Genomic DNA, 18416 nt, shown 5'->3' with positions numbered 1-18416 from the left:
TAGCGACTTTTTGCACTCGTAATTTCAGCACTTAATATTCGCATATGATTTGCATAAATAAGCCGTTATACGTCACATTATGCTGCAGATCCTCGCCGCGTTTACCGCCATAGCACCATAGTTGTAGCTTCATACGAGATTAAAATGCACTCCTTAAATATCATAAACGTGTGTTTTACATGTATTTCTTGCTTGTACTAGAACGGGAAGTTTACATGATATTATCGGTTAGCTTTGAACATTACACAGTTTACGATTCAGGCACTGAGGCTAGTCACAAGACTATATAGGTCATATACATTAGCACGCCCCGATATTTACGAATATTCATTGCCGGCTGACTAATATGGTTCCTAAAGTGGTACCCAGATCAATATCATAAACGACTTAAAGATCGCTACAACGTACCTTTTAAAGTCGCTTATAGTGTTAGCGACTTCGTGCACTCGCAATTTCTGTATTTAATATTCGCATATGATTTGCATGAATATGATAAATCATTTATTGACATCCATAATTATTCATTAACATGTTAATAAATATGTAATATTTATTGATATCAATAAATGCCGGTTTATTGATAACAATAATTAACTAATATCAATAATTTATTTATTAATATCAATAAATGAGCAATTGTTATCAATAAATGGGGAATAAATTCCACAACGGCTTGTCATAACGGCTTGCCATACATTAATGTGTAGTTATAATTATACGCCACATAATCCAGCAGATCTTGACCGTCTTCACCGCCACAGTTCTAGCTTCGTACGAGATAAAAATGTACCTCTTAAATATAATACACGTGTGTTTCTTGCTTGTATGAGAACGGGAAGTTTACATGAAATGATCAGTAGTCATACGTATTATCAGGACACAGGATTGTTTAATCTTATTCTGGATGATTGAAAACATTCGCGTCATATCGGTTATGAAAGAGTACGCAATAATATCAGGGGAACCGAGATTTTAGCGGAAGTTACCCGATTTTAGAGCATATCGCATTTGTACCATTTCGGATGTTGAAAGTAAGTCAAAATCAGAAACAGTGAATATTTTACGATTAGCAGCTTTAAAGACTTCAGTCTTTGATTTTTCTCTGTAACGTATATATACATGATCTGCGACATCTGGTAAACAAATGAAACTCGCGTGATATAATAATCACAAACTTTTCAGAAACAAATGATTATCGCAGCAGACTTCTTACAATTAGTCTTCTGAAACAGGGTTATGTTGCTACAAGATTGAAGTCATCACTGCAATATTTTAATGGTCGTCATCATGAACTCGTGGATCGTTACAGTGTATCCATCTGCATTATGGAAACTGATTTGTTCAACGTGTCATAGTTTTCATTTCCTCTTTCGTCTACCATTGACTTGACTTGAGGAACTCGGTGGGTGTTTCTAGAAAAAACAGAGGACGCTTACCCTACCGGTGCACCTGGTCCTTGCTCCCATTTTTTAGTGGAGTCCGAGTTGTTCATTTACCTTTGTTACTTTGTATGTATTATTTTGGTCACTTCATGTTCTTTGTTGTGTGTGTCTGTTTTCCATGTCTGGTCTTTGTCCCTGAATTACATTCTTTGATTTCCGCTAGAATCTTGGTTCCCTTGATTACTCAATTACATGTTCTAAGCCAAAATTAACATATTTTAATCATATGAAAATCATATGACTGTTATATGTTGATTATCATCGACCACCATATGATTATCATATCTGGAATATTCGGCTGTGTAGTAATATATAAAAAATATGCACTGCTAAATACATTAAATAACTTTGTCAAATTTTACTAAGAAAAATTACATCAATATTCCGATATACAATTCCGTTCTCAGCAAATTCAAACAGCTGTTTGTGATGCAACATTCTTGCAAATACTTTCTAAACCTAAGAATATTTTTTAACTATTGTGGATATATTGAATACAATTTTTCCAAGAAAAAGTTTATTAAATATATTCATGTATCAAAAAAGGTACAGGAGCAAAACGATTCATTTAAAGGGGAAAAGTATCATTTTTGTTTTCTTGTTTACCTATCATCAATTATCTCTAATGAATGCAAATGCATATAGTTTCTAATGAGACTGTAAAAACATTGAAATCTTTGTGATTCATTGCCGTATTCATTATAGAAGCAATTACTTTTGTATTTGTATTAACTTTGATGATATTTTCTATATTTGTATCTGTATCAATTTAAACAGTCTTCTAATGAAGTTTTAATATTTTGGGTGACTTTGTTCTCACATTTCATTGTTCTGTATATCATGTAAATATATTACTATTTTTTCTATAAATGTATTATAGAATCATGGCTGTAATGTTTATCAAAAGTAAAGGATAGTATTTTTCAATTAAGGTTCAATACTTAGCATTTAAAAAAAGAAGACAGCAACAACATGTTTTTGTTCTTGAAAAGAAAAAATAGATTGCTACCATGTTTGTGGCATATGCAAGATCAGGTTATGATATTGAATGGATAGCATTATGGGTTGATAAAATGATTTAATGAACAGTATCTATGAAATATCTTCTCCATCATTAATAAACCTACAATTGTTTTTATCAGACCGTTTGCGTGCGTTTTACGTACTTAAATAAAAGAATTTCAGTATGAACTCATCATTTGTCGATTACAGATATTTAGGCAATGCTTTTGGTCTCATTACTGATGATTTACAGTAAGATCGATTCATCAAAAACTAATATATACAGAAGAAACATTTTCAAGATGTAAAACACAATTTTTGAAGATTAATTTCATGCAAATGAATTTCAAAGTCACTGAATAATTCCAATTAACAAAATTGCATCTATATCAGCAAATAAACTCGCTTCAAAAATCATACCAAATCATAGCAAAGTTATTAAAAGATGGATAATTTTAAGTCAATTTGAAGTTATCTTTATAATTATACTCTTGAAATAGACCGAATCTGTCCCACTATGTCACAACTAGAAATTCTCATGAAGCAACAATACAAAGCCCAACATCAAGGCAACATGAATAGTGTGCGCGATTCATATTCTTGTAAATATATATGATACTGAAGGATGACCGCGAAATCGCCGTCGATTGAGCAAAGTGTAAACAGAGTACTAATTTGACGGGTCCAAACAAAATGAGTAATCGTAGTAAAATATTAACGATTATCTACTATATATCAATGGTGGACAGTTTCATTCAAATTGCTTTAGTGATTGAAGGAGAGATGACCGTTAATCTTTCAGGGGATTTGGTTTTCTTTTGGACTCAGAATTGTTTTTTTTTCCTTTTGCGCGCACAGTTCGCAAAAATATATATATATTTTTAACGCATGCATGCGATTTTTTTTCTTTATATTTTTACATTACATATATTTAATCTTTCCTTACTAAATTGTCTTTTCTCCAGAGTCATGATCGAAATTAACCCCCCCCCCCTGGGAAATTAATTGGTGCGTCCCTAAGCAGAGTTTCATATCCTCATGCCAATGAACTTTCCTGGAAAAATCGGTTTAAACTGGGACTAAGAAGCTGTTTTATTGGTCACATGTTTAATTTGACCCAGGGGTATGGGAGAAGCTGATGTTTCACGGTGAATATGAGGACACCGACACACGCAAAGTGAAGACTTTAAAAGTTGATATGGCCCGTTGAGGAAAAAAAACTCCATTAAAATACACTTGCAATAAACAATCTGACTGCTCCAGACATGCGTTGCGTCAATGACATATTTTTGCATCGATCGATTAATTCAAGATTAGCAGTCTCTACCTGTAACTCTGGTGTTATTAGCTGGTTATCCTGAGCCAGCGAGTCTTCGACCAAGTTTTCATTCCACGGCCAGTTCGCAGCAAGAGAGTAACCTTGATTTTCATGCTATATCAGGAATGGAAATTATTGGCATACAAAAAAAAGTATTATGTCAAAGGAAGAACAACCCAACCTAGATGAATTAGTATTTAAAATCAAAAGGTACCACCTTAGACTGGTATTCTACAGCAAAAGAATCCTTTTTTCCTGATTTTTCGATGTGTACGCAAGTGCATTTTTGCGTATAGGGAGTTACGCCCCTGACTAGTACGATTCAGGAAGTACTTTAAGTCAAATGTTGGAATTCAGTCGAACAGCAAAGTGCCTCCTTGACACCGAAATCCTTTGTTCTCATTTGCAGTGACCCATGAGCAGATAACTCTAAAGATGACGGCGATAAATTTTCCGGGAAAATTTTACGTTTCCCCTGCTTCAAAGAATCATTAAATTAATTAAAATCAATTAGAAAATAGGTAAACAAAAAATCGTATCATATACGAAAATAAATTCTTCAGCTAAATGACGTAAACAAAAACATTTCAGACGGACCAATGAGGAAAAAGAACGCATAGAAAGTCCCCTCTCGAAGAACGAGATTTCATTGTTTTGATTTTGAGCCATTGGAAAAGCTGACAGAACTGCATTTCACACCAGATTGCAAACTGTGGAGTAGTCTCAGATTACAAATACTTTAGCATGTTGAAATTTCTAAGCTGTTCAGAATCGGAAAGTGAAGATATCTTATTTTTTTGACGGCAAATTTCTGATAAAGGGGTAGGTGACTTAAAAGCTGACAGAATCATCCCTACTGATTAATTTCGCTGATTTGAAAAGATAAATATGTAGATAAATGATCGAAGACTTGAACGTTAATTTTATTTTTTACCGATGGTAATAGAAATCAGAAATCGTGCCGCTAAAAACATCGCCATTCTGACCACGATTTGTCACGTGACTCTTACAAATAAAAAACGACGCCATTTTCGACTTTGCTGTTCGGCTGATTTTCGGTGAACACTATTAACGTACTGGCCAAAGAACAGGTTTAGAAACAATCATTTGAATATTTTTGGGAACAAACCTGTATGCCACCCATGGCCGATTTTTTCTGTATCCGCATAAAGCTAGGTTTTTTACACGGCCTTAGTGCAAACTGGTGTAATATAAAAAAATTTATCAATTATCAATTATTAACTATAACACATAAAGAAGAGTTTATCATTATTGACGACAATGCCCCGTTGCTTTATTGATACCTTTTTGACACATTTCTTTCTTTACACAGCTTGTCTTCATTTTTGAAATGTGTTTAGACGTGAACATTAAAATGTGGCTTATAAAACTAAATTGCTTTCATTACTAGTATTCATAGTCATATAAAATCTCTTAACATACTAGTTGGTTAAAATGATATGAATATATAACTGTTTTCAGGACAAGAATTTACTCCAATTCAAATTCTTTATTAATATAGAAAGCTCTATAAGATATACAAATGACTACAACAAACAAAAAGAAATATTTTTGTAATTAAGTTGTTTTATGGGTCTATACTATGAAATGTGTAATTATTCATTCAAATCTGCTTGCTCTTAGGAGATAACCGACATTGAAAATACAGTAGCATTCTATATAATTTTTATCTCCTAAGAGCACGGGTTATATATAAAAAACACATGTTTATTTCTGTTTACTATGACATTTCAAACAAAATATCAAAAATAAAAATATGTAGGCTTTTTACCCATGAATTACATTTTGCATGATCCTTAGCTGGAGTGCTACTTAATTTATGTTTTTTTTTATTTTGCATTTACCGTCCTAAAGATATATACTGCCCCACTTGGTATACAGGGGTCCATATGTGATACTTCGATCGATTTTTGTAAAGGTCTGAAATCTTTTATTTATTATCTTTTGTTTTTGGTTGTTGCTGTTGTTATTAATTTTCTTAATTGCCCTTTCAAACATTACAAGACTGGATACCTTAACAAAAACATTTGCAAAAGCTTGTTTAATTACTCAAATCTTTGAATTAAATTATATTTTTTTTGCGAATTCGAGGAATAACTTAAAATACACAAACAAAAAGCAAGATAAACGGGTGAAAATTCAGTTAATGACTTTCAACCGATATTAAACACAAGAATTTAAGATACCATTTTGTGTAAAATTATGTCTTGACACTCTTAAATAATCTATATGTGTTTAATTTTTTATACCAAAGTATAAGCATAGCCGAAAATATCTCAGACAAGACATTTCAGTAACTTCTTCCAAATAGAGTATAAAACTGTGGCTTTATATTACATTCCGGGTGAATACATTTAGTATTATCTGTCAGATCATGTGGCTGTTTAAATGGTATACACAGTCCGTTGGCACCCATTAAAGGAGCCCCTTCTACAACTGCAACATCCCTGAAAAATACGTACGGAAATAAAGCATAAGAAGCGATCGGAAGTGACAATATGCAGAATTTTGAAGATATTAGGCTTACTTCACAGTGTTTACAGTATTCTTTATTTTTAGTTCTTTGGTGTAGATGCGATTTATCTTAACTAGGATTTTTTAACAATAATACGTCATCTATATCCCGGAAACTGAGATTAAAGGATATAGCTAAATGATGTTCCTTGTTTTGGATCAGATCAGTTATGAAGTCAGAACAATTTGTTCACATTGGAATGCCGACCGTTTGTTGAAAAACGCGTCCGCCCACACTGGATAAATATATTATCGTTTAAAAATTCCAGCATTTGAAAATATTTTCGTCGGTGTATTTGGACGATGATTTTGAATTATTTTTTACAAAGTATGACGAATCTCTACAAAAAAAACTACCAATTTACGTCTAGGTGTACCGTCTTATTTTGGAATAACAATGTATAATGTTTTAGAGTCGGAATTTTAACCGAGTATGGGGAATAGAGGTATAAAGAGGTAATAATCATATGTTTTAATTTTGCATTGACAACATATTCAAAATTTTCTATAAATGGTAGCCTTTGAAATCATAACAATTATCATCAGGTTAAAAAAATGCTTTTAAGAAAATGGTATTAATAAACACACTTTTCATTCCCCGCTAACTGGCAGCATAGAGATTGCAGAGACATGTAAAAAAATGTTACAAATGACTAATATTTGATTTTCAAAGTACACTTTTTCTGCCCAAACGCCCCTTGTGGTCACCATTTGCATTCAAAGAACTAAGTAGAAGAGCGCATCTGAAGTAGTGCATGGATTACTGACCAAATGACAAAGAAGTGGAAATATCTCCCTTTAGAATGTGATTTAATAAATTACAAAATACTCCCTTAGAATGTGATTTAATAAATTACAAAATACTTGTTTCCTTCACTGAGTATATGTAATCACTGAAATTTCGGTTCTCTTTATTGAAATAATTCAATTTATTAATCTCTAGACAATATATACGAACCATTAGAAAATTTACACCAATCCTCTATTAACTGAGTATTAGTTGGACCAGACACGAGTCAATCTGGATTTACTTCTCATGAAATAGGATTATCATTATACTTTGATGGAACGATAGCCAGAAGGAGAGTGGACCATGAGGTCGGGATGCAAAAGATGGTGGAAGAGAATTTAGAGTGTAGTGGTTTGTATTTTGTTTTTGGATTTAAGGATGAATGAAAAAAAACGTATGTGGGAACTGCAAGCTTTTTTTGCCCCAAACATTTTGTTTATTTATGTCCTTGCATGCGGTAATATTAACAATGATATGTTTTTTGCTACATAACTTTGCATGGAAAATTACAGGTAAAAATACCGAAGCGTTAGTTAGACAATTCAAATATATCAAAATGGAAGCACATGACCTGAATATGAAAATAGGAAACAATGGGATTTCCTTTTCACATGTGGGAAAAGTATACAATTTTCTGTTTTTAAATCCTCAGCTATGTGAATGTATATCGATACTGAAACTAAAATGCAAAGATACTATGATTAACAGAAATCCATAATCCGGGCACAAAAACAAGAAAACAAATCCAGATCAAAACGAGAGGGAAACTACGAAGCTGTCAAACGAGTAATGACTTCTTTATGTCGACCATAAAACTTTCAAAGTTTTTCAGTCTTGTGTTTCAATAGCAAAGTAAAGTAAAGTAAGAAATCGATAGTGAGTGAAACATTGCAGCAAGTAAATATAAAAAAAATTACCTAGCACTGCCATCCTTTATTTTATCTTCACATTCAATCCTTCCACAAAATGGAGCTTGGATGACCTTCTTCTTGTCTAAACTGTCACAGAAATCTGTCCAGTCATGTGATACTGACATGTGACCATCTAGATCTGACTTAGCTCTGTTGAAATGTGTAATAAAGTTTAATGAAATTATTTAAATGGGTGTCTGTGGTCGCCGCCAAGGTTTATGGGCATGTTTGCTATTCACGGTTTATTAATTAAAGTCGTACAAATCTTTCAGGTTTTGAGGATTCACTTAAACATGCAAAGATACCAAAAAAGGTATTTTCAAGAACAAGTGAACTTGATGTCAGTAGTTCAGGACCTGTTAATCATAATAAATGTGTATATTATAAAGGAATAGTAATGCAAACATTACCATCCTTTAATAGTATTTAGAAAGCATTATATTAAATTTTTGGGAAGAATTAATTGTAATTGTGCAAATAGATTCTACTTTTACATACTTTGCGTACAAATCTCCCTGTATTTTGTCTAATAAAGACCGCAGTTGACACACAGAATCTACATTTTTCATTCTCAATTTTTCCCCAGTGTCTCGTCTAACAGATACAAATTGGTTATTCTTAATGTCTCTTGGTCCTAATTCTACTCTGATTGGTACACCCTAAAAAGAGGATAAAATTGTATTGTACGATTTTGCATTGTGTTGACCACTCGTGATTGGACAAAACCATTCGTCCAAATAACCAAAGCAGCAATATGCAGATAAAGAAAAGTCCATCCGCCATCGATGAAAATATTTGAATGAACAATATGCAAATGACCATAAAAGGAAAATCCACAATCAATGATAATAATAGTTGCAGAATGACGATGAGACTAATTTTGCTCTATCAATAAAACGACGCACCCTAAGTGTGCAATTTTAAACAATGTGACATATATAATTCAATTACGCCACTGCTCAGTGTGTACATTTGACCGTAATGCCAAGAAAAAATATATTTTACCTAGTAAGCACTGAATGATTTTCAAAATAACTTCGAAGAAATATAGTTCGATACAAAGATTAGTTTATTTCCCCATAATTAGATCAAGAAAATTGTACAAAAATGTTGTTAGCCCCCGTAAACGTCTATGATTATTTAGACAGTCAGTAGATCTGTTGGGGGATTTGGCTAACGTATTACCCTCCGGAATCTACTGACGGGGCCACCTGGAAGCTTATAACTTATAATGTCAACTCATTTGTACTAAAAGATTTGAATGGAACAAAGGCAAATTAAATCCTAATAAAACAATCTTTCTGTGAATAGTTTAAACTCTTTCTAAGAAAAGAGTATTTCACAAACTGATTCTAACACAAACTACTAAATATGACTACCAATGATAAAAACCCATGTTTAAAACATAGAAAAAAAAACTGTAATTTTTTTTTAAATTTATGCAGTGAACTTAATATTTCGCCCATGGCATTGAACATACAATGGATTCTGTAGTTTTCGTATGACTAAGTAGGTACACATTTTGTTTGAGATCAATTACAAGATATTAATTTTAGTCTGTTTACAAGGATGCTACAGTGGGGCAGACAATTCAATGATATTCAGCTCCCAGTGATTAAATTCAATCCCGGGGAGTACCGGTAGTTGTCTCTAAGATTAGCGTTTTATCTGAGTCCTTCCACACGCTACTTACCTTCAGTTCCCAGTGATTAAACTTCCATCCTGGAGAGTAATTGTCTCTCAGATCAGTTTTTGCTCTGATCCCTCCAGCTATTAACAGATCTTTGAATTCAGTACATTTAGTCATGAGTGCAGTAGTATCTTCCATTGACATACTAGCTGTTATACCACATGGAACAATGATAACCTGATGAACAGATAGAAATTTTTTTTTATCTGATTCCACATGTTTTTATTCGAACAATCGTTCATTTTGGTATTTGTGGAAAAGTGCATCTTGTTTATAGCATGTTCAGGAAAAGGTTGTCGCTGTGAACCTCCAATTTTAGGAATATTTGTTGAATTTTAAATAAAACACCTGAGGAGGAAAGTACTAAAATATAGTCATGTGATATATCATAGTTCTTATCGAGATTTATGAAACAACGCAAGTATGTTTTGATAGGATCTTTGCAAACATTTACAAATATCACACCTGAATACATGCAACTCTTGGTGGTAGTACAAGTCCTGTGTTGTCCCCATGAACCATACACATCACTCCAATGGTACTTGTTGTAATACCCCATGCGTTTTGGAAGACATATCTTTTCTCCTGCGTTTCTTGGTCCTTGTACATAATCTCAAATACTTTGGAGAATATCTGGCCTAAGTGGTGTGATATAGCACCCTAAAAGAGTAAAAAAATGAAACATTAAAAATGTTTTAGATCTCAAAGTTTGAAATTTCTAATTCTTTGTCAGTTTAAAATATATGGACGTCTACAATCACCAGTTCTTAGTTTTTTTTTGTGCCTGAAAAAATATTGGTATTAGGTATCAAATACTGAACTGTTTATGTACCCTCAAGAACATGATACATACCTTTCCAAAATGCACTCTTAACCAAGAAAAAGAATTTAATTATTCTGTATACATCTGTATGCATTTTATCACACTGAGAAACCAAATTCATACTTAGCAGAGGAACACTTCCTAAGGCCCCCATTATGCAAGTTCAACACATCATTCCATCATTTTATCTTGTGTGCAACTTCACCTCTGTGTAAGTTTCATGGAATTTAAAAAAACAGTAAATATATGTATACGTACATCTTGTCTCAATGTACATTCGTATCTTACAAGTTAACAAGTTGGTGATTGTATGTAGTAAAAACCTATAACATCTTTGCAAAAGCAAACACATGAAGTTATTAAATCTATTAAAATAACTACATTTAAACTAAGTAACACATCAGTACAAAATATTTACATAAACACACTATTCAATAATAAAAAAACATAAAACATAATTTGGCAATCTGGGGACTACTCGTAGAAAACAAATTTATTTTAGAAATTAGTATCTGGGGGGGAGGGGGCGCAGATACACGAAAGATGTAAAAAATGAAAATATATGTGAACTCAAAAATGAAAGAAAACTAAGTACATTGAATCTGGGGGGAGCCCAGTAGATACTGTATAAATTTGTCTAATCTTAGTACCTGGGGGAGCCCGGCAGGCACGCCTACATCCTAAATCTTTGTGTCTGGGGGGAGCCCCCGACAGACATGCCTACAACCTTATCTTAGTACCTGGGGAGCCCGGCAGGCACATCTACTGACGTTTGGAAGCTGTGGACTAGATATCTTGAGAGAGCCCGGCAAATGCCACAACTGATTTCTAACCATTGAAAAAACTTTAAGGAAGTAAAAGATAACCTGGGGGAGCCCAGCAGGTTAATAACATAAAAATCTGAATTGGGGATTATAATTCTAGAAAAATGGAATTGAAAACGCCAAAAGGAGTATAACGAGTGTCCCCAAGAATATTGCTCCACCGTTAATGTGAATTGCACATTTAAATGTAGATACTGTAACCAACTATAGTCAACAATAAACATCGGATTGAAATATTCATTTGATTCGTGCATGTTTAATTGTATCTACTGAAGTCCTAATGTACCTAGTATAACAGTTTGATGACCATCAACCTAAAGTTTGAATCACATGATCTTCGATTCCTGCAGCTGCTGCAGCAGTAGCTGCCCCTATACGAAAGGAATGACCACATGACCACTGTATTTGGAATCATTAATACCTAATGAACATAATGCATGTCTAAAAAGTCAATAAACTTGTTTCTATTCAATAGTGCTCCTTTACAGTCTATGAAAGAGCTGATGAACTAACTGCACTTTTTCTTCCTAAGTTCAATGAACTGTTTCATACACTGTACAGGTTTGATACTTTCAGATTCAAAAATAAGAATATTTACACCCTGTCTGAAAGGATCAGTCTTTGACATGTTCAAATTCAAAACATAGTAAGACCTATTTATATCAAAAGTAATATCTTGCATTAAGAAACAGCTATCATGATCCATTTCACTGGTAACAGTAAATTCCCCACAACGTAAAAGCCACTGGTTAAGTGAATAATGCAGGCTGTTATTAGAACGAAGGATGGAGGAAATGAGAAAAACACGCTCTGGAATCAAAAGTTCATGAAAACACAAAGGCGCAAGAAGACCTTTTTGTATGAACCTTAAATCCAGATTATTAAAAGAAACGAAAGCTATAATATGAGGACGGTTAAAGCCTTTCCATGTACGTCATAACAAGTAAGTCATGAAATGAAATAAAAACTCTATGAAGTTATTATGTTATTAGGGATTAAAGATTATAATATACCATACGCAGAAAGTATATCTAAGCAGTTGCATACTTCTATTTTTTAATTATTATTATTAAATTTTTAAAAGTTATGTATTTATCATTACAAAATGCTATAACATGGATATAGATTTGTTGAAACAAAGAACTAGTATACCTGGATAGCTCTGCCACTTGCTGGTATATAGGCAACAACATTTGTAGTAAAACCATCACCACCAAACTTCCCTTTCTCTGTTTTCCTGCCTCTTACGACTGGTATAGCTAATAACTCTTCATATACTCTAGCATAAAGTTCTAGCATTGTGTAGACCTAAGTTGTGTAAAAGAAATCATAAAAGTATACGAGTAAAATGTCTTGTTTTTTCATTTTTTTAAAATATTTTCACCTATCTTGATTACTAGTATCTATTGTATAATGCTCATTTTGATTTGTAAGCTTCCCTACGAGCAAAATATTTTAGCAATTATACAATCAAATAAATGTAATAAGTAAACCTCTTCTACTGCATCTTTTTGGTTTGACCAAGCTGTGTGGCCTTCTTGCCACAAAAACTCTTTTGTTCTTATAAATGGCTGTGGATTTTTAAATTCCAGTCTCTGAAAAAAAAAAATAACACAAATTATCTCTCTTTTATTAGTTTTAAATACTAGTAAGTGTTTTGTTTTTGTTTTGTTTTTCACTTCACTAGAAATGTGAAATTGATATTTGGTTATGTATTCAGGGAATCATTTGAAATTATCTTCATTCGGAATAGTCATTTTGAAGTATATATATATGATGAAGTTTCAAACGGAAATTAGGTCGTGGAAAAAAACCTGAACTATCAAAATGCCAACAGATCTAGTAAATATCTTAATATATCTTACGACAATATTACACCATTGATTAAGTTTGAGTGGAAGATCGTGGTGAGATTTAATCCATTTGGCGTATGCTGGGTACATCGCAAGAATACTGATTGGTCGGATAGCTATAGGTTCGGCCAGTTCTGAATTTCCACATTCTGTTATCCAAGCAACCTGTTATAAATACAGTCTGGACACTGAAATCCCTTTATACTCGATATTTTGGTTAATCTGATATCATTGAGCTTTTCATACGGGCAAACTTGTTAAAATCTTGTTAAGGAGACATATTTTGAAAATGTTAGATATATCCATTGTCTATATCTACTGTATTAGGTTTTAGATCTTTATGTTGTTTGACTTTCCATTCTCATCCTATTATTTTATTTTACGAATTAACTAGATGTTTTCATTTTAAATTTCATTAATTATTACCTCAGGAGCGAAATTTTTAATATAGGCCATCTCTTTCTGAAAAGCAGCATTGGATACAAACATTGGGAAGTACGCATTCTCCACACCAAGTTTCTTGATCTCAGTGTCGATGAAACCTTGTATATATTCCCATATGTTATAGGACCATGGACGAAGTATGTAACAGCCACTGACACAATAGTATTCTACTAACTCAGCTTTTTGAATCACCTAGGCAAAGGTTCGTTTAATTAAAACAAATACTATCTATGTTTAATTTACAAAGCTTACATAACTTTTGATTATTTTCAGTTTAAACACATAACATTATTGTGCAGTTTTAAATTCAAAATTATTTCAAAATCTAAATATAAAGAAAAAAATCTAACCTCTTTACACAAAAATGAAAATATGGTAATCTAATTAATTCATAAGAGAAAATATATTAATCTATAAACCAGTTGAGTACATACTTGTAAGTACCAGTCAGAAAAGTTCTCTTCTTTCGTTGTCTCTAGACCCAGTCTTGAGTACAAAAAACAATAATTGTTTGAATAAACCTTCTGCTTGATAGCGGATTACTTAAATTAAAATGAACATATTCATTTAAGACAAACAAAAAGTCGGAACGACGACTGTTATGCTTTTCGAGAACCATATAAAATTATCTATCATCTCTTAACGCCAATATTTTTTTGTTATGCCAACTACAAGAATGAATACTTTAAACATCCAAAACTTGTCGTTTTCAAATAAACTACAGATTTTAATGCATCAGCTTTCCTTCTCTTTCCGTCTTTGATATACCTAGTAGTTTTCTTAACGTCTTTTGCACTATCTCTTTCTAGTGATTTCTTGTCTTTCTTTCCTTTTTTCTGTTTAGGTTTTTTTTCCTTGTTGACTTTCTTTCCTCCATCTCCAACGAATTCCTTATTGGTCAATTTTTTGTACTTAGTTTTCATACTTAACAGTTCTTGGACTTCCTAAACGAAAATATGTATTAAGATAAGGTTTCGATTCAAATAATACCCACACATTTTTTGTTTGTTTTTTAATTGTTCATTTTATGCAGACTTTCATCACTTGGGAGTTACAAAATAATTTAATGAAAAAGGGAGTGGCTCATTAGAAATCTTTTTTGAAGCAATAATCTTTATTTTTTAAAGGGACAGTCTTCGTACGAATCAGACAGTGTAAAGAATGTTTTCAGCTAATACACTTTGGCAGTTTTATTTAATCATTTTGTTCCGGGTCCAAGTTGCCGTTTTCACAATACATGATTCACTCTGTCTAAATTATACATTCTTTTAAATGAAATTCATAATTTCTTCAGAAAAATAGAAACATAAGAATGGACAATTTAAATACAAAATTTTAATACAATGTATTGATACGTAAATAATACGTGTTTTATTGATTTTGCGTCATTCTGACATAAATTTGACCCTTTTAAAAGGTTAAGATACCTTTTCTCACCCTTCTACGTGTTTTTGTGCAATCTTTTTTTATTTTTCTCCATCTTTTTCTTTTAATCAGAAAAAAATCATAGATTGGTTTATCACAAATAGTATTGTTGAATTAAAATCACGACAAATTAAAACAAAAACAAAAACAAAACTATTTTTCTTAGTATAACATACATTACAAACACTAGATGTTTTCAATTCCTTATCTTTATCCTCATGGTCGTTTATTTCTGACTTGGGACTTGATACATTAGTAGTTGAGCCTGGCATTTGTCACTACTGACTCTGAAGCAGTTGTATAATCGGGTCAAGTTTTAAATGTGCTCCTGTCGCTGATTTATCGTTCCTTAAGATACAATGAAAGTTTAACTATTCCACTTGGTCGAAAAACGACTTTAACTTTACAATACTTGCATTTTGAATTTCATTAAAAAGTGAGGAGGATTTAATGTGATTTTTTATGAATTATATCCAAAATGAGTATTGTTTAGGCTTGACACATTCTTAATATTTTCTTTGATAGTATTGTAGTTGTACTTTTGAAAATTACCACATTAATTTTGAAACAATCCTTGCATAGCAAAATATTGTATAAATTGTCCCCAAATGCACTTTATTAGAAATTTCAATACGGAAACGAGCCGGACGAAACGAAACGAAGCCTTTTTTCTTATAGTTATTAAAACGAAATTCTTATTGTAATGCTGTAATGCAAGCAGTAAGAAACAATAAGTTTGTCTGGTCCAAGAAGTTCTTTATCTGAAAAGGAAAAGAAATGATGAAACGGTCTCTACGTCTGAAATTTTGAGGCATGTATAAAATATCATGGTCATATGTAAGCGCATTTTAGAAGGTAAACCAGCATATCAACAAGTACAGAGGCATGTCAAATTCAAAATATATACAAAACTTACAGTGACTTTCCTACAACCATGACAGTCTTTTGTTACCAATCTGCTGAACAATACAAAGGATTGACAAAGCTATTGGGACATTTAAACTGACCAGTAATAGGTAGCCACTCACCGATGAAAATTTACCTGGTCAGGTGTAAGGCAGCCCATACTGGATGACGACCATAAAACTTCGGTAGTGTTGACTTCAATCTTGTAGCAACATAACCCTGTTCCAGAAGCCTATTTGTTGGAGTTTTTCCTTTACCATCGATTTCTAAGTGTAGGTCAAGATATCAGACCGACCTCACAGTGTCTGTAGTATCCTTCATCTCAAGTTCTTTGGGATAGATACGATGTATCAAATCTCCGAAATTAGGATTGTTTAAAGATAATACGTCATCTATATAGCGGAAACTGAGATTAAAGTATCTAGCTAAACGATATTCTTTCTTTCGGATCAGATCAGCTATAAAGTCAGCCTCGTAAGAGTGAAGGAAAAGGTGAGCAAGTAAAGGAGCACAATTTGTCCCCATTGGAATGCCGACCGTTTGTTGAAAAAAAACACGTCCACCACACTGGAAAAATATGTCGTCGATTAAAAATTCCAGCATTTTGTAAACATCTTCCTCTGTATATTTGGAAGATGAATTGGATTTATTTCTTGCAACGTATGATGAAACTATATATTTGTATCTAGGTGTACCATCTTTTTTGGAAAAACAACGATGTATGTTTTTAAGTAGGGATTTTAACTAAGTATGGGGAATAGAAGTATACAGTGTTGAAAAATCATGGGTTTATATCTAGGTGTACCATCTTTTGGAAAAACAACGATATATAGATTATATTACCATCATCACAACTATGTATTTGTCTTTTCTAAACTAAACATGTACACTGCCAATTCCACACAGCGACAGACGTTCATTTCGTCCCTTAACAACCGCTTCAGACAAGCTTTTCGAAATTCTTGGGCATATTACAAAACAATCGCTGAATACGAAAATCTTGAACGAATCTTAAGAGGTATTTCATGTACCAAGCCCTCACAATGCAGATGACAATACTAATTTTACATGAAAACAAAAACAAGAACAAGTTTAAAATCGATCAAAATAACGAAAACACCAAATTAGGCATGTCTACTACATTCTTACGAGTCAAGGTAATTCTGAAAAAAAATTAGATATCTAAATCAAAGTCGCTAATCGTCCAATATTCACTGTTACTGACAAATGCGATATGCTCTAAAATCGGATTACTTCTGTCTTCTAAAGCCTTGATTTCCTTGATATTTTTGCGTACTCTTTCGTAACCGTTATGAAATGAAGGTTTCCAAGCATCCAGAACAAGATTAAATAATTGGCAATGGCTATATAGATACAGGTGCCCTGATAATATATATGACCTTTATACAATCAATTGTAACGGGCGCCTGTGTTTGAATCGGAAACTGGGAAATATTACATAAATTCTATTCTAACCGATCATTTCATCTTTAAATGTAAACTTCCCGTTCTCATACAAGCAAAAAATATGCATAGACATTTGTATGTTATGTTTTTAAAAAAGGTACGCTGTAGCGATCTTTGGGTCGTTTATAATATTGACCAGGAAACCAGTTTATGGACAATATTAAGCAACAGGCTATGAATATTCATAAATATCGGGTCGTGCAAATGTATATGACCTATATAGTCTAGTAACTAGCCTCATTTCCTGAATCGGAAACTGGGTAATGTTCCAAGCCAACCGATCGATTCATGTAAACTTCCCCTTCTCGTACAATCAAGAAACACACGTGTATGGTACTTCAGAGATACATTTTATCACGCATGAAGCAAGAACTATGTCGCTATGGTGGTAAACACAGCGAGGATCTGCAGCATTATGAAGCGTATAACTACATATTTATGCAAATCACATGCGAATATTAAGTGCTGAAATTACGAGTGCAAGAAGTCTATAACAATATTAGCGACTTAAAAAGGATTAAAATGTTAATTTCGTTCTTAAAATTATCATTGCTGCTTTTTTACTATGATAAAAACAACAATACACATATGTAAATTGTATGAATATTGAGGTTATACATTGCTGACAGCAAGTGTAAAAAAAAAAGAAATTATCATTCCATTTTTTTTTCATTGTTACATTCGCGTGGTTTGTTTAGAACAGTAAATTAACTTTTAACGCGGTAACTGTAATTTCTCTCAACAAAATTTTGTTAAATATTAAAATTCATTTTGATTCGATGGAATTTTAAATTATAAATTTTCTATATAGCGTCTTCAAAATCTCTCTAGATCAAATTTCAAAGACTAAAAAAAAACCTTTTCTTACAACAACATACCTTAAGTCTATACAAGTTTGTGCGTACAATTTGTTGTGACCGCATAGAAACACTTTTGAAGTTGAACAATCATTTCCAAGTCATCACGATTGATATCATTACGTAATT

At 32.6% G+C, this 18416-nt stretch overlaps 1 protein-coding gene across 3 annotated transcripts; it reads right to left on the bottom strand.

Annotated features, from left to right (window-relative positions):
* Positions 1-5269: 5269 nt before the first annotated feature.
* LOC148624944 (bifunctional glutamate/proline--tRNA ligase-like) lies at positions 5270-18408 on the bottom strand. 3 transcript variants are annotated; one of them, XM_088568090.1, is made up of 14 exons: positions 18309-18388; positions 15974-16013; positions 15234-15405; positions 14401-14576; positions 14067-14118; positions 13615-13824; positions 13201-13353; positions 12829-12930; positions 12488-12643; positions 10154-10348; positions 9692-9865; positions 8497-8657; positions 8005-8148; positions 5270-6230 (listed from the first exon to the last, which is right to left on the bottom strand). In XM_088568090.1, the coding sequence occupies exons 3-14, from the start codon at positions 15327-15329 to the stop codon at positions 6074-6076; spliced, it is 1776 nt and encodes a 591-aa protein (XP_088424216.1). In that variant the 5' UTR covers positions 15330-15405; positions 15974-16013; positions 18309-18388; the 3' UTR covers positions 5270-6073. The 3 variants fall into 3 exon arrangements, with proteins under 3 accessions (XP_088424216.1, XP_088424217.1, XP_088424215.1); XM_088568091.1 differs by lacking the exon at positions 15974-16013 and having other exon boundaries at positions 18309-18408; XM_088568089.1 differs by lacking the exon at positions 15974-16013 and having other exon boundaries at positions 15234-15818; positions 18309-18394.
* Between the last annotated feature and the right edge of the window lie 8 nt (positions 18409-18416).

Source organism: Perna viridis, chromosome 2 (assembly GCF_037379345.1).
Source record: "Perna viridis isolate PV_CMFRI_1.1 ecotype Kerala chromosome 2, ASM3737934v1, whole genome shotgun sequence".
Lineage (NCBI taxonomy): Eukaryota > Metazoa > Mollusca > Bivalvia > Mytilida > Mytilidae > Perna > Perna viridis.
The sequence above is the reverse complement of the archived record's forward strand: the minus strand, read 5'-3'. Positions and strand labels throughout refer to the sequence as shown.

Coding starts and splice junctions, on each gene's coding strand:
- LOC148624944 (XM_088568091.1), bottom strand. CDS start 15,329: ATGCCAGGCTCAACTACTAATGTATCAAGTCCCAAGTCAGAAATAAAC. Junction 13,354..13,614: donor TTAAAAATTTCGCTCCTGAG/GTAATAATTAAT, acceptor TATTTATAACAG/GTTGCTTGGATAACAGAATG. Junction 12,644..12,828: donor AAAAAGATGCAGTAGAAGAG/GTTTACTTATTA, acceptor TACACAACTTAG/GTCTACACAATGCTAGAACT.